At 42.0% G+C, this 21704-nt stretch overlaps 1 protein-coding gene across 2 annotated transcripts in view; it reads right to left on the reverse strand.

The window, feature by feature from the left end:
* Nucleotides 1-21704, reverse strand: part of luzp2 (leucine zipper protein 2) — a 405480-nt gene that overhangs the window by 197602 nt on the left and 186174 nt on the right. For both annotated transcript variants that reach the window (XM_073049725.1, XM_073049724.1), the window contains exon 2: nt 12245-12350. In XM_073049725.1, coding sequence (XP_072905826.1) covers nt 12245-12350 — 106 coding nt within the window. The remainder of the gene's footprint in view (nt 1-12244; nt 12351-21704) is intronic.

Consider the following 21704-nt stretch of genomic DNA (forward strand, 5'->3'; position numbering starts at 1 on the left):
GAAAATATAGGCCAGTTTGCCTGCCTTCAGTTATTGACAAAATGTTAACGTCCATCTTTTAAGGATGAGTTTTCAGGATACTTGGAGGCACATGATAAAATAGACTGAAGTCAACATGGCTTCCTTAATGGAAAATCTTGCCTGACAAATCTGCTGGAATTCCTTGAGGAAGCAACAGGATAGGCAAATGAGAGTCAGTGGATGTTGTTGATTTGGATTATCAGAAGGCCTTTGAGAAGAGGCCACATCTCAGGCTGCTAAGCAAGATAGGAGCCCATGGTATTATAGGAAAGATCCTGGCATAGATAGAAGATTGGCTGACTGGCAGAAGGCAAACAGTGGATATGGAGGGGATTTTTTTAATAGTGCTATCTAGGACTCTATTGAACACTATAATGTCTTGACAGTGGACTTGGAGAGGAAGTTTCCAAAAGTGGGGAATATTGGAGCAGAGAGCACAGCCTCAGAAGACAAGAATGTCCCTTTGGAACAGAGATGTTGTTCTAAAGGGTGGTGGTGAATCTGTGGAATTCATTGTCACAGATGGATGTTGGGTATATTCAAAGTAGAGTTTGATTGGTTCCTGATTAGTAAGGGTTCAAAAGTTACAGGGAGAAGGCAGAGAATGGGGTTGATGGGGAAAATAAATCAGCCATGATCGAATGGCAGAGCAGACTTGATGGGCAGATTAGCATAATTCTGCTGCCATGTCTTATGGTATTATTTGTCTTCATATATATATGAGCAACACAGAATGCCAAATACAAGGAACAGGACCTGAGTTTAATTTAAATTATTCATCATTTTTGCTGTTTTATTTTATGTTTCTTTACTGTTGGATCCTATTACAATAAGTGTTCAAGCATACTGTTTGACATCAAACTGGTTTAATACTTCAAACTGAATTACCACATTCTTTCTTTAAATGCCAGTGCTAATGAAAAAGAATGTTCAGACTTTTTTTTAACATTTTACATATGTTGAGAAATAAGGAATAAAGATTCTGGTTAATATTTAACTGAGTGTGTTAAAGCCGAAGGCTTTTTGACTATTACTTATGTATGCTGTTAATATTACTTAACAGAAGTTGTTACCTCTAAGGTTATAATTTCAGTCATTTCAGACACACCTATGAAAACTAACTGGCGGAAGTGTTCAAGGACATTTTCAATCTCTCTCTCTGCTGTTGTTGGCAGTTCCTACCTGCTTCAAAAGGGTGGCGGTGTTACCTGTGTCCAAGAAGAGCAAGGTGAGCTGCCTCAACAACTATCGCCCAGTGGCACTTACATCTACTGTGATGATGTGCTTTGAGAGATTGGTCATGGCTATAACCAGCTCCTGCCTAAGTAAGAACCTGGACCTACTGCAATTTGCCTATTGCCACAATAAATCCGGAGTAGATGCAATCCCACAGGGTCTTCAGTCAGCCTTGGTTTGCCTGGACAATAGTAATATTTACATCAGGCTGTTGTTTATTGACTATAGTTCAGCATTCAACACACTCAGTTCTAATCAGAAAGCTCCAAAACCTGGGCCCCTGTGCCTCTCTCTGCAACTGAATTCCCTGACTTCCTCACTGGAAGACCACAGTCTGTGTGGATCAGAAATAGCATCTTCTCACTGACAATTAACACTGGCACACCTCAAGGATGCATGCTTAGTCCACTGTTCTTCTCTCTCTGCACCCATGATTGCGTGGCGAGGCTCCTCTCAAATGGCAGCTATTAATGGCAAAATTTCACATGGTGATAAGGAGACGTATGGCAGTGAGATAGATCAGCTGATTTGAGTGGTGTTACAGCAACAGGCTTGCACACAATGTCAGTAAAACCAAGGAATTGATTGTGAACCAGGTGGGGGATGTCAGGGGAACACACACAAGTCCTTATTGAGGGACTGGCAGTGGAAAGATTCCAACGTATTGATGCAATTACAAAGAAGGCACAACAGTGGCTATATTTCATTAAGAATTTCAGGAGGGTTGGCATGTCACCAAAAACGTTCGACAATTTCTACAGATGTACTGTAGAGAGCATAATAACTGGTTGGATCACTGTCTGCTACAGAGGGACCTCTGTACAGGATTGGACAAAGCTGCAGAAAGCTGTAAAACTAGCCAGCTCCATCATGGGCACTAGGTTCCTTGGCATTGAGGACACCTTCAAAATGCAATGCTAGTGAACCACTGAGGCTTTCCGTGGGCTGTGTGGACAATACTTTTAAATATGCCTCTTTTCAATTACTCCCACTGTTATTTTAAGTTCCTTCTAAGCAATGTACTTTTAAATAAACTAAATGATCGACAGATTTCATAATGTTCTGAAGAACTCAGTGGACCAAGCAGGTACGGCGCCTTTAACGGACCAAGGTTCATTGCCATGGCTGAAAGAGAGGCAGAAGAGGATGATTCAAAGCCAGGCTGAAATGCAGAGGAATGATGTCCCATCTACCTAGCATCTTGTTAGCAAATGTGCAATCATTGGAGAACAATATTGCGGATCTGAGGGCTAGATTGCTCTATAAGAGAGAAATGGGGGATTGTTGCGTTCTGTCTCTGAGTGAGACGTGGCTTTCTCCAGGCACGCCAGATACAGTGATCAAACCGGAAGGATTCTTGATTTACCATCTGGTCTAAATCGTTGATTTGGAAGAGACAAAAGGTGGTGGTGTGTGTTTCATGATAAACTCCCAGTGGTGCTCAGAGCCAGCAGTTTGACGAACCCAACCTTGAGCACCAAATGATCAAATGCTGACCATTCTATTTACCAAAGGTGCTCTCCTCCATAATCTTGACCGCAGTTTACATACCACCAGTGGCCGACTATAGTCAAGCACTTGAGATACTGCATGATGCCGTCTCCAGACAAGAAACAGTCCATCCTGATGCATTTCAACCAGGCTTGTTTGAAGAAAACCCTGCCAATTACCATCCGCACATAATCTGTAGCACCAGAGGTCATGACACACTAGCCCACTGTTTTAGTAAGAAAAGGAATGCCTATTGTTCCATACTCTGACCGTATTTCAGTAAATCAGATCAATTGTCTGTCTTTCTCCTCCCTGAAATCAGGCAAAGCTCCAGAGATTAGGATAATAGAAAGGTGATCATGGGAGGCAGTGGAGCGACTACAGGATTGCTTTGAGTCAGTGAACTAAGCCATGTTCAAAGAATCATTGTGGACAGGCAAACACGAGGAAATCTGCAGATGCTGGAAATTCAAGCAACACACACAAAATGCTGGTGGAACACAGAAGGCCAGGCAGCATCTATAGGGAGAAGCGCTAATGATGAAGGGTCTCAGCCCGAAACGTCGACAGCGCTTCTCCCTATAGATGCTGCCTGGCCTGCTGCGTTCCACCATCATTCTGTGAGTGTTGAATCATTGTGGATTTCATTTTCTCAATATTTATTGCTTATTTATTTATTATTATCATTCCTTTTTTCTTGCATTTGTACGATGAATACACCATTGTTGGCATGAACTTTATTAAAAGAGTTGTAGGTGAGTGTGTTCCCATAGAATCAATTAAAGTCTTTCCCAGTTCAAAGGCCCTGAATGAACCATGAAATCTGCTATCTGCTGAGGGCCAGATCAGAAGCATTTAAATCTGATGACCAAGAAAGTTACACGAGGTTCAGGTACGATTTCCAGAAATCATAGTCTGGTATGGAACCACCAATGCCCTTGAACAGAAAATCCTATAAAAAGTAGTGGATATGGCCTAGTCCATCATAGGTAACTCCCTCCCCACCATTGAGCACATCTGCATGGAGCATTGTTGTAGGAAAGCAGCATCCATCATCAGCGACCCCCACCACCCAGTTTATGCACTCTTTTCACTGCTGCAATCAAGGAGCAGGTAGAGGAGTTTCAGGACTCAAACCAGCAGGGTCAGAAACAGATATTACCCCTCAACCATCAGGCTCTTGAACCAAAGGGATGACTTCACTCAGCTTTACTTGCCCCATCACTGAAATGTTCCCACAACCTATGGACTCACTTTCAAGGACTCTTTACCTCATTTCTTAATATTTATTGCTTATTTATTTATTATGATTATTTCTTTCTTTTTATATTTGTACGGGGACCTGAAAACACACACTCAACATTTCAGGAACAGCTTCTTTCCCTCCACCATCAGATTTCTGAATGGAGAATGAACACTTTCTCATTATTCTTTCCTCTCTTTTTGCACCATTGATTTAATTTTATAGTTTGTGAAGAAGAAGAATTTCAGGATGTATATTATATACATTTCTCTGACATTAAATGTACCTATTGAAACATATATTTCTTACTGTAATTTATAGTTTTTATTACCATGTATTGCAATGTACTGCCACTGCAAAACAACAAATTTCATGACATATGCAGTGATTTTAAACCTGATTCTGTTTCTAATTTCCCTTCCAAATTGTAAGCTTATATTCTGTGGGAGCTTAAGTTAAATGTTCTCTACTAAGGTAATGGAAGTGAGACTTAATACTATTGCAGTTAAATTAATCAGCCTTCTAGGACCTTGAGGAATGTCAGGATGATCAACATATCTCCCTAGTGAAAGACATTACAAGATTAAAAGATGAAAGAGTAACTGAGGAATGAGGGAGGAGAGAGAATTTGATTCGATGAATTCAGTGTGTTGAATTAGCTACAGAAAGAAGAAACAGGAATATAAAAAAGTTGAATTAAAGAAAGAGGAAAAAAGAATAAAAATGCACTGACATTGAAGAATAAATGTAATTCTCATAAAGCAATTTAAACATGAGGGAATGATTCTCTATAATCACAAGTGTTCATCTTTTGGCCACTGGTTGGTCATTAATAGTTATCACATTGTTAATCTGTGATTTGCACTGTTGGTTAATTACTACAGCAGTTTTGTACAGATCACGGTGAAGCCAAGGGCAAAATGAGCATCAGTCTTCACAAGCAGAAGGCTATTTCTTTTCTCGCATGCAGTCACTAGACTGTCCCTACATAGGTAAAGAGAGCCCTGTTTCAGCACCAATTTCTGTTCATCAAGGGAATTTTGCTTGTTCCTCTCATTCCCTCCTCAAATTCTCACTTACAGAGTCATAGAACATGACAGCCACAGAAACAGCTCCTTCAGCCCATCTAGTCCATGCTGAACTTTTATTCTGCTTAGTTCCATCGACCTATTCTCCAACCATACCCTCTGTAATGAGACCTTCAGGAAGCAAACCCAGGTGTGGAGTAAACTCTTGACTTGAAGGTAGAAAGTAACAATGAGGATTTAATTGAAAAATATAACCAAGGAATAACAAATGACCCAGAACATACCTTCTTGAGAGGACTAGAATACACAGAACATTAGTTCACTCTGAACCAAAATTCAGGTGTTAGTGATGAATGATAGTCGTGATGAAATTAAATAATGCATCTAGCATGGTAAGCCCATGTGTAACAACGTCAAAATGCAATAAACCAAAAACAGGATGCATGAGGACCCCCTTTTCAAAGAACAAGCAGCACACTAAAAAAACAAGGAAAACTTAACGACTCTATCAGTCACTTAACAAGGTTCTCGGTAAAATGAATCCATGATGCTCAAGTGCATCTGAGCGCGAGGCTCTCTGCTGCTGGTCCAAAGAGTTCATGATAGGACCATCCCTCCCCCCAGGGTCAGCAGCTGACGGGCTATAACTGCTATGATAGTCCATAATTAACTGAGGATCCAAAATGTTATTGGAAAGGAACCCAGAATCTCTCCGCTGGGTCATAAACCTTCCCCATCTACAAGGTACTGTTGTCACGGTCCGGATCGGTTCCCCTTTAAATTTAGTTAGGTTGCGATCTGGACGGTTGACGCCTTGTTCCCTTTTAATTTTGTTTCACGCGTCCCTTGAGCTTGGCAATCAAGGTAATCTATAAGCCCCTGGCTTTAGCCATTCGGGGCGAGAGTGTTAAGAAGCCTTCGCAAGTCGCTGCTGCCGCTACAACAAACCAGAGTGATCCAGCCCGCATCGGAGTACCAGCAATTCACCTTCCGTCACCAGAGTGATCCAGCCCGCATCGGAGTACCAGCAATTCACCTTCCATCGCCAGAGTGATCCAGCCCGCATTGGAGTACCAGCAATTCACCTTCCGTCGCCAGAGTGATCCAGCCCGCATTGGAGTACCAGCAATTCACCTTCCGTCGCCAGAGTGATCCAGCCCGCATCGGAGTACCAGCGATTCACCTTCCGTCGCCAGAGTGATCCAGCCCGCATCGGAGTACCAGCAATTCACCTTCCATCGCCAGAGTGATCCAGCCCGCATTGGAGTACCAGCAATTCACCTTCCGTCGCCAGAGTGATCCAGCCCGCATTGGAGTACCAGCAATTCACCTTCCGTCGCCAGAGTGATCCAGCCCGCATCGGAGTACCAGCGATTCACCTTCCGTCGCCAGAGTGATCCAGCCCGCATCGGAGTACCAGCGATTCACCTTCCGTCGCCAGAGTGATCCAGCCCGCATCGGAGTACCAGCAATTCACCTTCCATCGCCAGAGTGATCCAGTCCGCATCGGAGTACCAGCGATTCACCTTCCGTCGCCAGAGTGATCCAGCCCGCATCGGAGTACCAGCGATTCACCTTCCGTCACCAGAGTGATCCAGCCCGCATCGGAGTACCAGCGATTCACCTTCCGTCGCCAGAGTGATCCAGCCTGCATCAGAGTACCAGCAATTCACCTTCCGTCACCAGAGTGATCCAGCCCGCATCGGAGTACCAGCAATTCACCTTCCGTCGCCAGAGTGGGTCCGGGCAAGGTCAATCTACCAGGGGTGAGTTGAAGGCAGAGTCCTGACTCGACGTTCATGCCCCTTGTCCATGTCTACCCTTCGAAGAGTCCCGGCTCGGTGCCTGGGTGGAAGGCAGAGTCCTGACTCACTGTTCCTGCCCGTTGTCCATGTCTACCCTTTGAAGAAGTCTCAGCTCAGTGCCTGAGTGGAAGGTGGAGTCCTGACTCGATGTTCCTACCCGTTGCCTCTGTCGGGGAGGTCTAGCCGGACTGCTGCTGCCCGGCGGGGGTTCTGTCCCTTCCTACCCGTTGCCTCCGTTGGGCAGGTCTGGCTGGACTGCCACTGCCTGGCGGGGTTCTGCCCCTTCCTACCCGTTGCCTCTGTCCGGCAGGTCCGGCTGGACTGCCGCTGCCTGGTGGGGGTTCCCCCTTTCTACCCATTGCTCCCTAAGGGCCGTGGCGGTCCCAGTCCCCAGGGTAGAAAGCTAAACCTGCTAGCCCAGACAGAACAATGAACGTGGTCACCTTTGATGCTAAGCCTGATGATGCTGGTGTTGGGAGTTGCTCATTAAAATTGATCTGGCCTTTGACCATGTTTACCTGAACCCCTTAGCCAACTCAATGACTGCAGGGACATCTACCTCAGACTCTTTTTCCAGGAATAGAGGAAAACTGCAGCTGAATTGACATCCCAATGGAGCAGTTTAAAAGATTATCACGTGCATTCTTTGCCCAAATAAGATGGTCACTCCATATAGTTGGGTTTCCTGAAACCAAACACCTTAGGGATTTTTCCAAATCCTGGTTCACTCTGTCTGCCCATTCTCTCACAGATGAAACCCAGAGGATGGGCTAACAGTATCCTGAATGAGTTGACAAAAGGCCTTCCAAAATTTAGACATGAATTATGGACCACGGTCCAAAATGATATCCCGGGGAAGCCATGTATCCAGAAGATATCTTGTAACATAAAATTGGCCATCTCCAAAGCCATAGGAAGCTTGGGAAGAGGGACAAAATGGCATGCCCTTGAGAATTGGTCCACCACAACCATAAAACAGTATTCCCCTGGGATGGAGAAATACTAATGATAAAGTCCATTGAAATATGAGACAAGGAAGAATGGGAATAGGTAAAGGTTGTAAGAGACCTTGGGGTGGTGATCTAGGTTCTTATTTTGGACACACACATTGCACACCGAAACATAGTCTTTGACATCTTTGTTTATGCCTGGCCACCAGAATTGCCTGTTAATGAACTCTAATGTGCAAAAAACACCTGGGTGCTAGACCTTGTTCAGTACCCTGGAGCTCCCAATTCAATCTCTTGGAGCAAACCACCTCAGGGACAAAGACACGACCAGGAGGCAATGCCTGGATTGCTCCCATTGTTCCTGGGACTTCTGCACAATAGACTTGATCTCCCATCAAATGGGAGCTACTAGCCTTGAAATGGGAAGAATGGTCTTTGGTACTTCTTCCTTCTCAGGCATATCAAACTGAGAGAGTGTCCAGCTTCTGAGTCTTGGAACCAAGTCCGTTAAGTTATAATAAAATTAAACCTATTGAAAAACAATGACCAACATCTCTGCCTCTTTGCATCTTGGATATAAGCTAAGTTTTTATGATCATTCCAAACAACAAGGTGATATTTTTTCCCCTCCCCTCCATTCTTTAAGCATCATCTTGACAGCAAGCATCTCTCCGTTGCCAATGTTATAGTTGATCTCAGCAGCAGAGAGACACTTGGAAAAGAAGGCACACGGGTGTAACTTCTTATCAGAGGCGATTCATTAAGAGAGCACAGCTCCTATTCTGATGTCAAGGCATCAACTTTCGCAATGAAAGATAGTTTCAGATCAGGGGAACAAGAACTGATGCAATGGCAAATCTGTTTTTAAAGTCATAGAGAGTTCTTCTCCCATAAGGCTATAGATCATGAAAGGGCCCTGCCCAAAAGCAGTGAAATTATGTCAGCCATATTACTCCTGTCCAAGGAGAACTTAGTGCATTTTAACTCAAACACTAGAGAGCACTGATTTAAGAAACCATGGCAAGACTTGAGGTCTTCATTGTACAGCTCTGGAGTTGGCATATTAATAGACCCTTCAAGGAAGTTCTGGACAAATGTAGCGGTGCACACAGGTGAATGCTCAGAACCAGAGATAATCCCCAAAGAACATAAATATTGCCTACCAGTTTCAGAGATTTTCTGTGATGATGCTAGTATCTCTGGGAGTAAATGTTTATGCCAAAGAACTGCCTCTCCTTGGCAGGTCAATGCCGTATGTAATTGATCAATCACTACTGGGTCTTCGATAGCTGAGTCCTGCTGTAATTAGATCTTCAGGCGAACAAACTCAGACATTGTGTAAACTTGAGACTCCAAGGTAGAAAGTAATGACTAGGATTTATTCATAAAACATAACAGGAATAACAAATGACTCAGAGCATACTTACTCACGAGGATCAGAGTGCACGGAATGTTAGTTCACTCAGAACGCAAATTCAGGACTCAGCGATTAATGCTCGTCATGACAAACCTATCTCGTGCATATAGCACAGAAACCCCATGCGTATCAAAATTAAAACTCAATAAACTAAAAACAGGATGCTTGAGGAACATTTAAAAAACAAACCGCGCAAAAAAATAACACAAGGAAAACCAACTACTGATGGCAGGCTCTCGGCCTATAATTTTCTGGCTTAGTCTTAGTGACTTTCTTAAACTATAAAACAACATTAGCTACCCTCCAATCCTCCAGCACCTCACCTGTGACTAAGGATGTTTTAAATACCTCTGCTATGGCCCCTGCAACTTCTGCACTGGCCTCCCACTAGGTCTGAATGAACACTATGTCAGACCCCGGGGATTTATCCAAACTAATTTTCCTCAGGACAGTAGGCATTTCCTCTTTCATAATACATATACAGTCAATGACCTCACTGCTGTTTTGCCTTACTTCGAAAGATTCTATGTCCATCTCTCGAGTAAACGCAGATGTAAAAAATCCATTTAAGATCTCCCCCACCTTTTTTAGTCTTTTGGCTCCAGGCCTCAGTATGTCTTGAAAACTAAGGTTTCCTAAACTTCTTATTCTTGCCTTTTATTCTGACAGGAACATACAAACTCTTTCCTCTCAAAATTTCACTTGTGAAGGTCTCCCACTTAACAAGCACATATTTGTAAGAAAGCAACCTGTCCCAATCCAGACTTGTCATTTCCTTCCTCATACCATCAAAACCGGCCTTTCCCCAATTTAGAATCTCAACCTGAGTACCAGACCTGTCCATCTCCACAGTTATCTTGAAACCAATGGCATTATGATCACTAGATTAAATGTGTTTTCCTACATATACTTCTGCCACCCACCCTGTCTCATTCTCTAATAGGAGATTCACTACTGCACTCACACTAGTTGGGACCTCTTTGTATTGATTAATGTATTGGTCTTGTTCCCATTTCTAATGAAGCACCCTAGACTTGGAACATTGACTGCTTATATGTGCACACCTGCTGAAAGAGTATCCAGCCGTGTACAGGTATTGATTATAACCAGTGTTTTGATGACAAACTCTGCCATTTTCATCAGGGATGATGCCTGGGCATGTCTAGTCCGGTGGTACTTATACCCCCACCTGTACCTGGCTGGAAGCCCAAGAAAAGTTTATTTGTGAAATATGCTGGGAAAGCATCTGACCTGCTCAACATTTGCAGCATTTTCTGTTTTTTGCTTTATATGGGCTTGCTTGAAATCATTGTTAAAAAGCATGAAAAGGGTGCACTTTTAGATTTTTCTTCAGTCTTATTTATTTCAGATTTGATTTGTTCATGTTATGGCAGCATAAGTTTAATTTGCATTTAATAAGCAATTTCATCCTTCATTTCTGTTTTCCTCAATTAGAAGGAAATAAATACCACAATGCACCTAGAAATGTCTTTTAAGTATTCAAACCACAAAACATTGTATTAAATAATACTGCTTGTCTTGCATTATTCTTGTGAAACACTTCATGTCACAATAGGTGTACAGTGGCACAAAACGCATCATTTTCATCTCTGGAACTGTGTTTCAGATTTGGTCCAAACCAACCTATCTTTGTTCACAATTGAGGATTTCAGATGAAGAGATCTGGAACAGATTTTTTTTTAATTTCCAGGTAGGCTAACAAATTATTTATGCAGTAAGGAGCTAACCAGCCAACATTATTCAACAAGGGCTTGGAAAATTGCTCTCCTGGGAAGGAATGTTCTTCTAAGTTTATGGTTAATGGTTGTCATAAAGGAATGACAAATGATGCCGTAAAATGCATTCAATCTATAATGCTACCATTGAGTATTATGGCTCAGAACAGAACAAAAAAAGAAAATACCTAGACAAAAAAAAAATGATAGTCAAGTAAGTCATATTTGGATGCAACACCCATTTCAAAGAACAATATATACTTCAATATCTTTTGAAAGAGGCCCATTACTTTTCTGCAAAAGTACTTGTGTCATTAATCACCAGGCATACAATAGACAATAGACAATAGGTGCAGAAATAGACCATTCGGACCTTCGAGCCTGCACCACCATTCTGAGATCATGGCTGATCATCTACTATCAATACCCAGTTCCTGCCCTGTCCCCATATCCCTTGATTCCCCTATCCATAGAGAGAGAGAAAAAAAATATTTAGTTGTTTCTTTTTTCTCTCTCTCTGCCTATCACTCTGCCTGTTCTCCATCTCCCTCTGGTGCTCCCCCCTCCCCCTTTCTTTCTCCCGAGGCCTCCCGTCCCATGATCCTTTCCCTTCTCCAGCTCTGTATCACCTTCGCCAATCACCTTTCCAGCTCTTAGCTTCACCCCACCCTCTCCGGTCTTCTCCTATCATTTCGCATTTCCTCCTCCCCCAACTACTTTCAAGTCTCTTAGTATCTTTCCTTTCAGTTAGTCCTGATGAAGGGTCTCGGCCCAAAACGTCGACAGTGCTTCTCCTTATAGATGCTGCCTGGCCTGCTGTGTTCCACCAGCATTTTGTGTGTGTTCTTTCCAATGGGATTGGGTGAGACCAGAACTAGAGGCCATGGGTTAAGAAGGAAATGTGAAATGATTGAGGGGAACATGAGGGAGAACTTCTTCACTCAAAGCATAGTGAGATTTTGGAATGAGCTGTCAGCAGAAGTGGTTGCTGCAGGTTTCATTTCAACATTAAAGAGAAATTTGGATGGGTGCGTGGATGGGAGTGATATGGAGGGATACGCTCTGGGTTCAGGTTGATGGGATTAGGCAGAATAAGAAGTCAGCATGGACACATTGGGCTGAGGGGCTTGTTCCTGTGCTGTAGCGTCCTATGACTCAATGACTCACAGTATACTGCAACATAATGTCCCAGCTTCTAAACTCATTGCCCTGATTTATGTAGCGTGAAGGGTTGTCAATAGTTGCAGTTGCTGTTTCCTCCCCATCATTTTATAAATGTCGTTACCCATGGTGGTGCTTTCTAACCAGCAGATTTACCTTCATTCCTTGCAAGTCTGTTGCTGATTTTGAGAGCTGATGCAGGAGGCTGCTTTTTTCCATTGAAATCTGTTTTAGTTTGCTTTCCAGATCTTCGTAACCCCGCCTAAAGAATAAGAAATATTGAACAACTAATAATAAGCGTATTGTGACTTAACTATATTCACAATTGCAGATTCTAATTTTGTTTATTTATTTAGAAATATAGTGCAGAACAGGCCCTATTGGCCTAGCAACCCACCAGTTTAACCCTGGTCTAATTCTAGGACAATTAACCTACTAATTGGTACGTCTTTAGAATACTGGAGGAAACTGGAGCACCCGGAAGAAACGCACATGTTCTCCGGTGAGGATACACAAACTCTTTACACTGGAACTGAACTCTGAACTGCAACACTGTGAGCTGTAGTAGTGTTGTGCTAAGCGTACGCTACCGTGACTCATAACTTGTATTCCTCAGGATATTTTTCTGTTACCATGTGTGGTCCAAAAGGAAGTTTGAGCAACCTGAGGATTGCCAAGATGTTCAAGACCAAGAATGGGAACTTTCACCTTAGTGAGGATATGCTTTCAATGTGATCCTGGGTGGCAACAATGATTTCCATAAGAACACAAAGAAAGAAGTGAATGAATAGGCCTTTTGACCTTAAGCTGCCTGACCATTCACTATCATCATGGCTGACCTATAATAGGCCTTAACTCCACAGCTATGCCAGTTTCCGAAACTTTCAATTTCCTAATCCTTCAGAAATTTACCCATTTCTTCTCATTTCCATAAGCCTCTGGGGTAGAGAATTCCAGTGATTCACCAGGACTTTGAAGAATTCTCTTTGAAATGTTCCTATGTATGGAAGTTTTAAATGAATCACTTCCCCTCTTCTTGTAAATATGTGCCCTCATTCAAGATTCTCCCACTCTTTGACATCTACTAGGCCATGACCCCTCAAAATCTTCAAAGTATCAGTTAAAATCATCCCTCAATCGTCAAAACTCAAAAACAAAATGTAAATGTAATTTCTTTATCTACTGGTAAAAGTCACATTTATATCATGAATTAGCCTCATGACTCTGTATTTGCATTACCTCCAAAGTCAGTATATTCTGTAAGTAAGCAGAACAAACCTGTTCACATCACCCCAGGCGTGTCCTCCAAGACGTTTGTACCACGGCTATCCTATTTTTAAATTCAAACTATCTGCAATAAAGGTCAATCCGGCATTTTCCTTCTTAACCACATGTACAAGACCACATGATAGGTTCTCTACTTCACTCATCTGCAGTCATTCTCCACACAGATAATATTCTGCCATTAGATTTCTCCTAACATGATGAATGACTTAACATTAGTCTCCATCTCAGCAACTAATTCTTTTATGAACAATATAACCAAGATTCCAATTGACTTCTGAAAAGATACCTTATCAATGCAAGTATATCCAGGGCTCAGGGAGTAGAATAGGTGTTGAATAGCAAAAGTAAATACAGATGTCGGAAATCTAGAATGAAAATTGTATGTACAGGGAATGCTCAGTGGGTCAGGCAGTACTTGTGGATGGAGGAACAATGTTAATATTTCAGATTAACAACATTTCATCAGGACATCTGAACATGTGGGTGAAGGTCTGTCACAACCACGGATTCGGCAATTGCACTCGTGAATGCGCACGTGTCAGCTAATTATTATTTTATTGTGATAATATTTAACTCCATCCATTCCATTGTAGTACCTGTCGAGAGTTGGACATGGACACAGCGACACTTTGCTTTCTGCATTCCGCGTTGCCTGAGATATTGGCCTGTTGAGTCAACTGAATCTGAAGACTGCCAGTATTCATTTAATTCTCAGTTGTTATTTTCAGCCACAGGGTAGGTTTCATTTTCCATTGGAGAGTTTTAGTTAATGGCACTGTTTGGCCTGGCATTTATTGTTTTCTTTCCCTTGAACACTGTTCGCATTAAAGTCTGTGATCTATCGATCCTGCTTCAGTGTCTCTCACTCCGCACTTGGGCCATATCCGAACCATCGGGTGACGAGGTCTCCATCTGAAACTCTTCTTCTCTCTCACCACAGTTGCCATGTCTCTTGCGTAAAAAGCAGTGCCTGTTTTAATTGAGGTTCAGCAATGAAGCAAACAGTTAGACGCATCTGACCTTGAACTTTAGAGTATCTTGGACTTGAACATTTGATTGCACATTTGCAGAAGTCAAAGGCACAAAGGCTGACTGTTGGGGTTCCCTTTGGAACTGGCAGGTGTCAGCATGACGAGTAGGCCCTGTATGTTTTGGTAGAGTAGATACAGAAACTTTGTTTCTATGTGGGAGCATTTGCAAAAGTAGATGGTAGACAATATGTTTATTACAGCAAACCAAATAGAGAATTCAGATGAAGATGCTTAACCCAGAAAGCCGCATGTGAATGGAACATAAATCGACTGGTTGGGTCAAATGCCAAATGTGGTACACAAGGATTTTGTACATTTTCCCAGTGAACTACATGAATTTCCTCTGGGTACTCTGGTTTCCTCCCACAGGCTAAAGACGGATAGGTTAGTAGGTTAATTGGTCATTGTAAGTTGTCCTGTGATTAGCCTAGTGTTAAGTAGATGGTTTGCTGAGCAGCACTGCTCGTTGAGTGTGAAGGACCTGTTCTGTGCTGTATCTCTAAATAAATAAGGTGAAATATTCATCAACTATGTGTAGTTCGCACCCTCATTATATACGGTTATCCTCATTATCCTTAAATCTTTCCATCATATTCTGTATTACATGGGCACTTACTTTAAATTTAAGATAAGGTACATTTAACTACATGAATGCTATAGGATTTCAGTGAGAGTTGGAAAGAAGTACTAGTTGTGTAACACTTACCCAACAGGCTGGTATATGTCTAGGGGAAAAGGAGATCCAGCCACTCACCAACCCCACCTCCCGTACACACAGGTGCTGTGAGAATCAAGTTTATGCCATGCGTACACACACAATATCAAACTCACACCAGATACCGTTATGGAATACACTTTAAAGACAGTTGGTTACAAATCACTGCACTTGTTGAAAGAGTCTTCCTAAGCAAGGTGCAATGATACATTACAGAGCACAGGGTTTGTTGGTCGCTCAGTAAATAACCTCTCCTCCTGAGGCAGATCCTTTTGTGTGAGTGTGCTGTATTTCCCTCAGCTCCACGATTTACTCTGAAAGGCCATATCTCAGTGTGATTCATATTTGTGAGCAGAGACCAGCTGATTCAATTTGGAGCATTGTGTTTGGTCTGACATTATTGTCTTGCTGAGGGATAAATAGGTTTCTTGTTAAACCTTTAGATAGTGTGCCAGAAAAAAGTCATAAATTAAAAGACTGCTTGATATCTTTTCATTAGACTTACAGAATAAGAGAAAATATCCAGACTTTGGAACAGTTGAGTGAATGTTAGAGGATATTTTGAATGTGTTGTTCTTTTTACAATGAACCTCCAGGCACCTCTGAAAATGTACCAAAAATCAGTAAAATTCTCATATTCCATCTTGGTGTCATTTACAATAGAAACAGACAAGACTTTGACAAGGAGGCCTTCACAGCTTTGTTTAATCTGGTGCTAACTGGGAGGATGATGTCTTCAACAAAAGGCCACCGATTAAGATGCTATAGAGTTGGCAAATTACAGCCTGCCGGTTTTGCACCTGGTAATCAAACCTCATACCTTCCTATTCTTCACTGTTCAAAATCTCACATTAAACTGACCTGGATGTTATCGTTGTAATATAGGTGCATGAGGCATCCAAATGATATGTACACACTTCATGCCAGAAATACGGACTTTGTCATAATGAAGGCTCACCATCCACTGCTTGTGGCCAAAGCAGACATTACATTTCATACAAGGGATTGGATGAACACCACTCCCTGATGGAGACCTTGCATTCAAGTCATATAAAACATTACAACACAATACAGGCATCTTTGCCCACGATATTGTGCTGGCCTTTCAAACTACTCTACAATCAATTTAACCCTTCACTTCTACATATCCATTTCTGTCATCCATATGCCTATCTGGGAGGATTAATGGTGCCTGACAGTGACTCCTTTGCTTGCATCTTCAGAAACAGCTCTATTTCCAACTTTAATATCTCTATTTTTCCCTTTCAGGGTTCTTTTGAAGACCCTGACCTGGAGTTACACGCTGACTACAGTTCTTTGCGGGAATGGGACCTGCTCTCAGGGTTTCACGGCTGGCTGTTATTCGGCACACAAGGGCTCAGCCTAAGAGCTCAGCTCGTTTCGGAGGGCCGAGATCCCATGGAAATGGGCAGATCGAAGGTTGGTGTCCAGGCAGGAGATTGGTGTGTCATGGGAGATGGAAGATCTAATGCTGTGTGCCCAGAGACACTGGGAGATCTTTGGGCACAGAGCTCAGAAAAGCGACACAATGGACTTTTAACATCATAAATCAGCGAGATGTTTGTTATGTTTCCCCCTCACTGCGAAATGGAGACACCTCTTTCTCCCTGATTAAGGAGAGAGAGAGATCCTGTGGTATGTCGATTACCGGGTGAACAAGTACCGTAGATTCCGGATTTTAAGCCGCTACTTTTTTCCCACATTTTGAACAGCTTTGAACTTTGCGGCCTTTAATCCGAAGCGGCTAATACATGATTTTTTTCATGCCGCCTCGTAAACATTTTGCCTCATAACAGTAGACCAATAAAATTGATGAGTAGTTCACAGAGGTCCAATGAAATTGTACGATAAATCAAGCGCACTTTCACAATTAAATTATTGTAAATCAGTCATTTGTACTCACCCTCATCAACATGGAAAACACTCGAAGCATTGTGCTATTAGTTTATAATATTTTCGCTTAGTAATTCATTTTCTAGTTAAAGTTAGAAGAGTTTTAACTATATTTGTTTTCTGTACTACATCGCGGGATGCTATGACGTCACACCCGGTTTCGCGGTGTCTTGTGGGAAAAATGCCGTTTGCGATAAACGGAAAGGTGGGGGTCGAGCGGCGGAGCGGCATTAGATCTGAGCGAAACGCTGCTTTTAAGTTAAAGGCGATCAATAACTTTTCCTGGTAGGCTGCAGTATATATATTTTTTACCAGTCGTTAGGAGATATTGGAATGTTGTTCAGTAAAGAAGTATACGCAACGTATATTTAAAAGTAGCCGCGTTACGGGCACGGTTCGAAAAAAAGCATTTGCAATATGTATTTGTTTTTGTTACCATATGGATTTAATTAAAAGTTAAAAAATCCTCACGTGTAATATCTTTCTGTGTAAATATCTCATATTACAACGTGGGACACCTGCGGCCGAAAATCCGGTGCGGCCTTTACAATTAAAAAATTGATTTTATTTCTAAAATTAGAGCCAGCGGCTTTTAATCAGGTGCGCTCTGTAGTCCGGAATCTACGGTAGTCTTTAGAGTACGGCAAGTCTGTGTCTTTGCTGTTGCTTTTACCACGCTTGAGTGCTCAGTGGTGGATGCCGATGCCTTTGTTTGCTGGTGTGGGAAGGGGTTATCGTTGCTTGCTGCCACTTATACACAGGACGGAGGGGAGCTGCGGGGGACTTCATCATTCATTCTTTGGGGATACTCCTCTGTTCTCGTGGATGGTTGCAAAGAAAAAGTATTTCAGGATGTATATTGTATACACTTCTCTGACATTAAATGTACCTTTGAAACTTTGAAAAGTTTCTTAAATGTCTCAAGTATATCTGCCTCTTGCACCAGCCTTGGAGCGCATTCCATACACCCACTACTCTCTGTTTAAAAATCTTACCTCTGACATCCCCCCTATACCGTCTGTCAATAACTTTAAAATTACAACCCCTTGCCACCCTGGGAAAATGTCTCTGTTTACACACTTGGTCATCCTGTACACCTCTATCAAGTCACCTTTCATTCTCCTTTGCTCCAACAATGAAAACTCTAGCTTACTCAGTCTAATCCAGGCAGCATTCTGGTAAATCTTCTCTGCAGCCTCTTTAAAGCTTCCACATCCTTCCTATAATATGGCAACCTGAACTTATCACAATGTTCAAAGTGTGGTCCAGCCAGAGTTTTGTAGAGTTGCAATATTACCTCATGACTCTTGATCTTAATCCTCAACTAATGAAAGCCAATACACTATACACTTTCTTAGCCTCATTTTCATTGTGCAGTTCAAAGAAAATCTTGGACCAACCTTCATATATATTGACCATAAATTCCTAACACCTCAACAGTAGCAACATTTGAGAAGTATAGCATCTAGTGATGCTCTGAGACATTGTGAAGAAATCTACAGTAATGCAAGTTCCTTTCATGTCTTTTTTCAGGATCTCCATCCTCTCTTGGCTGAGGGGAGAAATCACAAAGGTTTTGGTGGTTTGGGCATTGGTGTCCTCCTCTTGCAGAATATGGAAGGTTGACAAGTCCTGACAGACAACTCCTACAATTGGAACTGTAGGCGGACTTGGTATGGAACATCCAGGATGTGCAGAATAAGAAGACGATGTATTTAGTGAGCTGCTTACCCTGCAGTTACAGAAGGAAAGAAGTTGAGTGACAACCAGAAAGAACAGTCAGGACAGTTTAATAGTTCAGTTTCATATGGTCGTTCTCATCTGTTACAAGTATATCATGTTTGATATTGATGGGATTTTGACCTCAAGGATCAGCAACATCAAAAGTCCTGTCCATAGCACTATGGTAAGTGAGACTGTGCAGAAGGAGGGATCAGAACTAGAAGAGTGACAGTGGTAAAGGAATCTATTGTCAGGAGGTCAGATTGGTATTTCTTTGACTGCAAGATGTAAGTTGCCTCCCTGGTTCTAGGGTCATGGATATCTTGGGGGGTCTGCAGGACCTCCTGAAAAGGAAGGGTGAACACACAGCAGTCATGATACATGTAGATGTCAGTAATATAGGCAGAATAAAGATGAGCTATGGCAGCATATATTTGGTGAAATTGGTAGCCCTATAAAGGACAAAGTTTGTAATCTCTAGATTGATTCTGGTGCCACAAGCTAGTGAGTTTAGGAATAAAAGGATAATCAGATGAATGTGTTGCTGAAGGGATGGTGCTCTGGTGCAGAAGGTTGTAAATCCCTGAATCCTTGGGACTGTTTCTGGGGAAGGTAAACAAGCAGGACAGTTTTCTCCTAAAAGGGGCAGAATAAAAACAAATAAATGCAAAGAGTTGCACCATTAAAGATGTTGCCAGATGCTGCCTGACCTGTTGAGTTTCTCCAGCAGTTTTATTAATTTTGGATTGCTCAAGCTTTAAAGGCTCAGAGGGAGCAAAGTTTTTCAAGTGTACAGGAGATCCTTTGACATAGTATGTAGATAGCCCCTTGAGGGAAGGTGCATTTACTGGACCTTTTCTTGGAGAATGTGACTTGTTAAGTGGAAGGAATTACAGAGGAGATCATTCATTTTGGAGTTAGATATCTGTATATTTAACATAGTTATGGAAAAGGATACGGATGAAAAAGTATAATAAAGACTTAAATTGGATAATGTCAATTTCAGTAACTTAAGGAAGGATATGGCAAACGTAGAATGGGAGCATCCACTTACAAATAAGTCACTTACACAGTAGGAAACATTCAAAAGAGAAATAGCAAGGTTCTGGTGTAACAAGTACAGAGAACCCCCGTTGTGGAGGTATAGTAAGGGATAGATAAGGAGAAACAAGGAACTATATGCTTGGTGTAAGTAACTACTGAAGTGTGAGACCCGTCAAGAGTATAAACCACTGTTTAAATATGAAATTAGGAAGGCTAAGAAAGGCCATGGAAAATTACTGGTACACAAGATTAAGGCAGATTCTAAGGTGTTCTATTAGTATATAAATGATGAAAGAACAACAAAGGAAATAGTAGAATCCACTGGGGACCACATGAAAAATCTGTGCAATGAGTAAAAACTAATAGGCAAAATCCTAAACAAGTACTTTTCATCAGTATTCACAAAGGAACCTCTAGTTGGAGAATTTAAAGAAGGCAGAGGTGAAAATCTAATGCAGCTCTCCATAAATAAGGAGGGGATATTCAATGTCTTAATGGGCTTAAAGGTGGATAAATCCCCATGACTGGATTGGATTTATACTGAGCTGCTGTAGAAGGCATTGAGATTGCTATAGCTCTGGCAAAGCCTTTTTAAATCTTTTCTGGACAAACCAGATGACTGAAGGGCAGTAAAGGTGGTCCTGCTTTTCAAGAAAGGCAGCAAAGAAAGGGCAGGTTAAACTGAAATCTCAACACAAAACATTAGGTGTTCATTTCCCTCCATTGATGCTGCCTGACTTGCTGAGCAACCCTCAGATATTTTATGTTGCTTTGGCTTCACTATCAGTAGTTTCTCATGTCTATTCTGGATTTCTGGAGACTTTGTTTGACTTCATTCCGTATAGGGAGTTCTGACCTTTGCAGACAGTGCTGAGACGTGCAGTCTAACATCACCCCTGTGTGTCTATGCACTAAGTTTACATAGCAACCACAGACTGGACAATGGACCAGATTATCCCAGACACAGCACACTACCTGTAATCACTGCCTGCCCTGTCCTGATGTGTTTTAAAAGGGCTGATCATACCTGCACCTCACATCAAAGGGTCCTCCTGTGAAGCGAGGCAGATTGCAAGTTATATCTTGACTTCTGGTAGCTCTCCTGAAGCCTCTCTCCCCAAATGCCAGGTACACTTTGTGTCAGCCCCAATAAGATAAGATAAAACTTTATTTATTCTGAAGGAAATGATCAAAAGCATTTCAAGATATGTCATTCAGTTTTAAATAACTTCCAAAAGAACATAGAAATACTAGCATTTGATTGAAAACATTAACATGTAAAAGGTATTCATTTGTTTATTTAGAGATACAGCACAGTTACAGGCTCTTTTGGCCTGAAAACATCGTGCCACCCAAGCCCACCTCCGAAATTTTACACAGAGGCATAAAATGGTATTGTACGTTTGTAAATGGAGAGGTCATCAAACACTGAAGTAGGTTAAAATGAGAGTTTTAAGGCCATCTTTTGTGTGGTTTAAAAAGCCCAGCCTTACCTGGGCAGCAGCTGTACAGGGGGTCAATCTTCTCTCATGTAGATGCCATCTGAAAGTTTCCTTGGCATTGATTGCCTGGGCATAAGCTACCTTGCTTTGGCACCTCATACCTAACCAATTCCTATATATTCTAGCTGATTGCTAACCCACACAATTATCTCAGAGGACCTATCTTGGGTCTCTAATCATAAAGGCACACCATCAGATATACTTCATTAGGAGTTTGAAGAGATTTGGTGCTGTATGTCACCAAGGACTCCAGCAATTTTTTATACATGTATGGTGGAGAGCATTTGACTGGTTTCATCACCACCTGGTATGAAGGCTCAAATGCACAGGATCAAAAGAGGCGGCAGAGGATGGTAGACTTGACCACCTACATCATGAACGCAAGCCTCTTCAGGATCGAG

The sequence above is a fragment of the Hemitrygon akajei genome, chromosome 6, assembly GCF_048418815.1.
Source record: "Hemitrygon akajei chromosome 6, sHemAka1.3, whole genome shotgun sequence".
NCBI classification, from domain to species: domain Eukaryota; kingdom Metazoa; phylum Chordata; class Chondrichthyes; order Myliobatiformes; family Dasyatidae; genus Hemitrygon; species Hemitrygon akajei.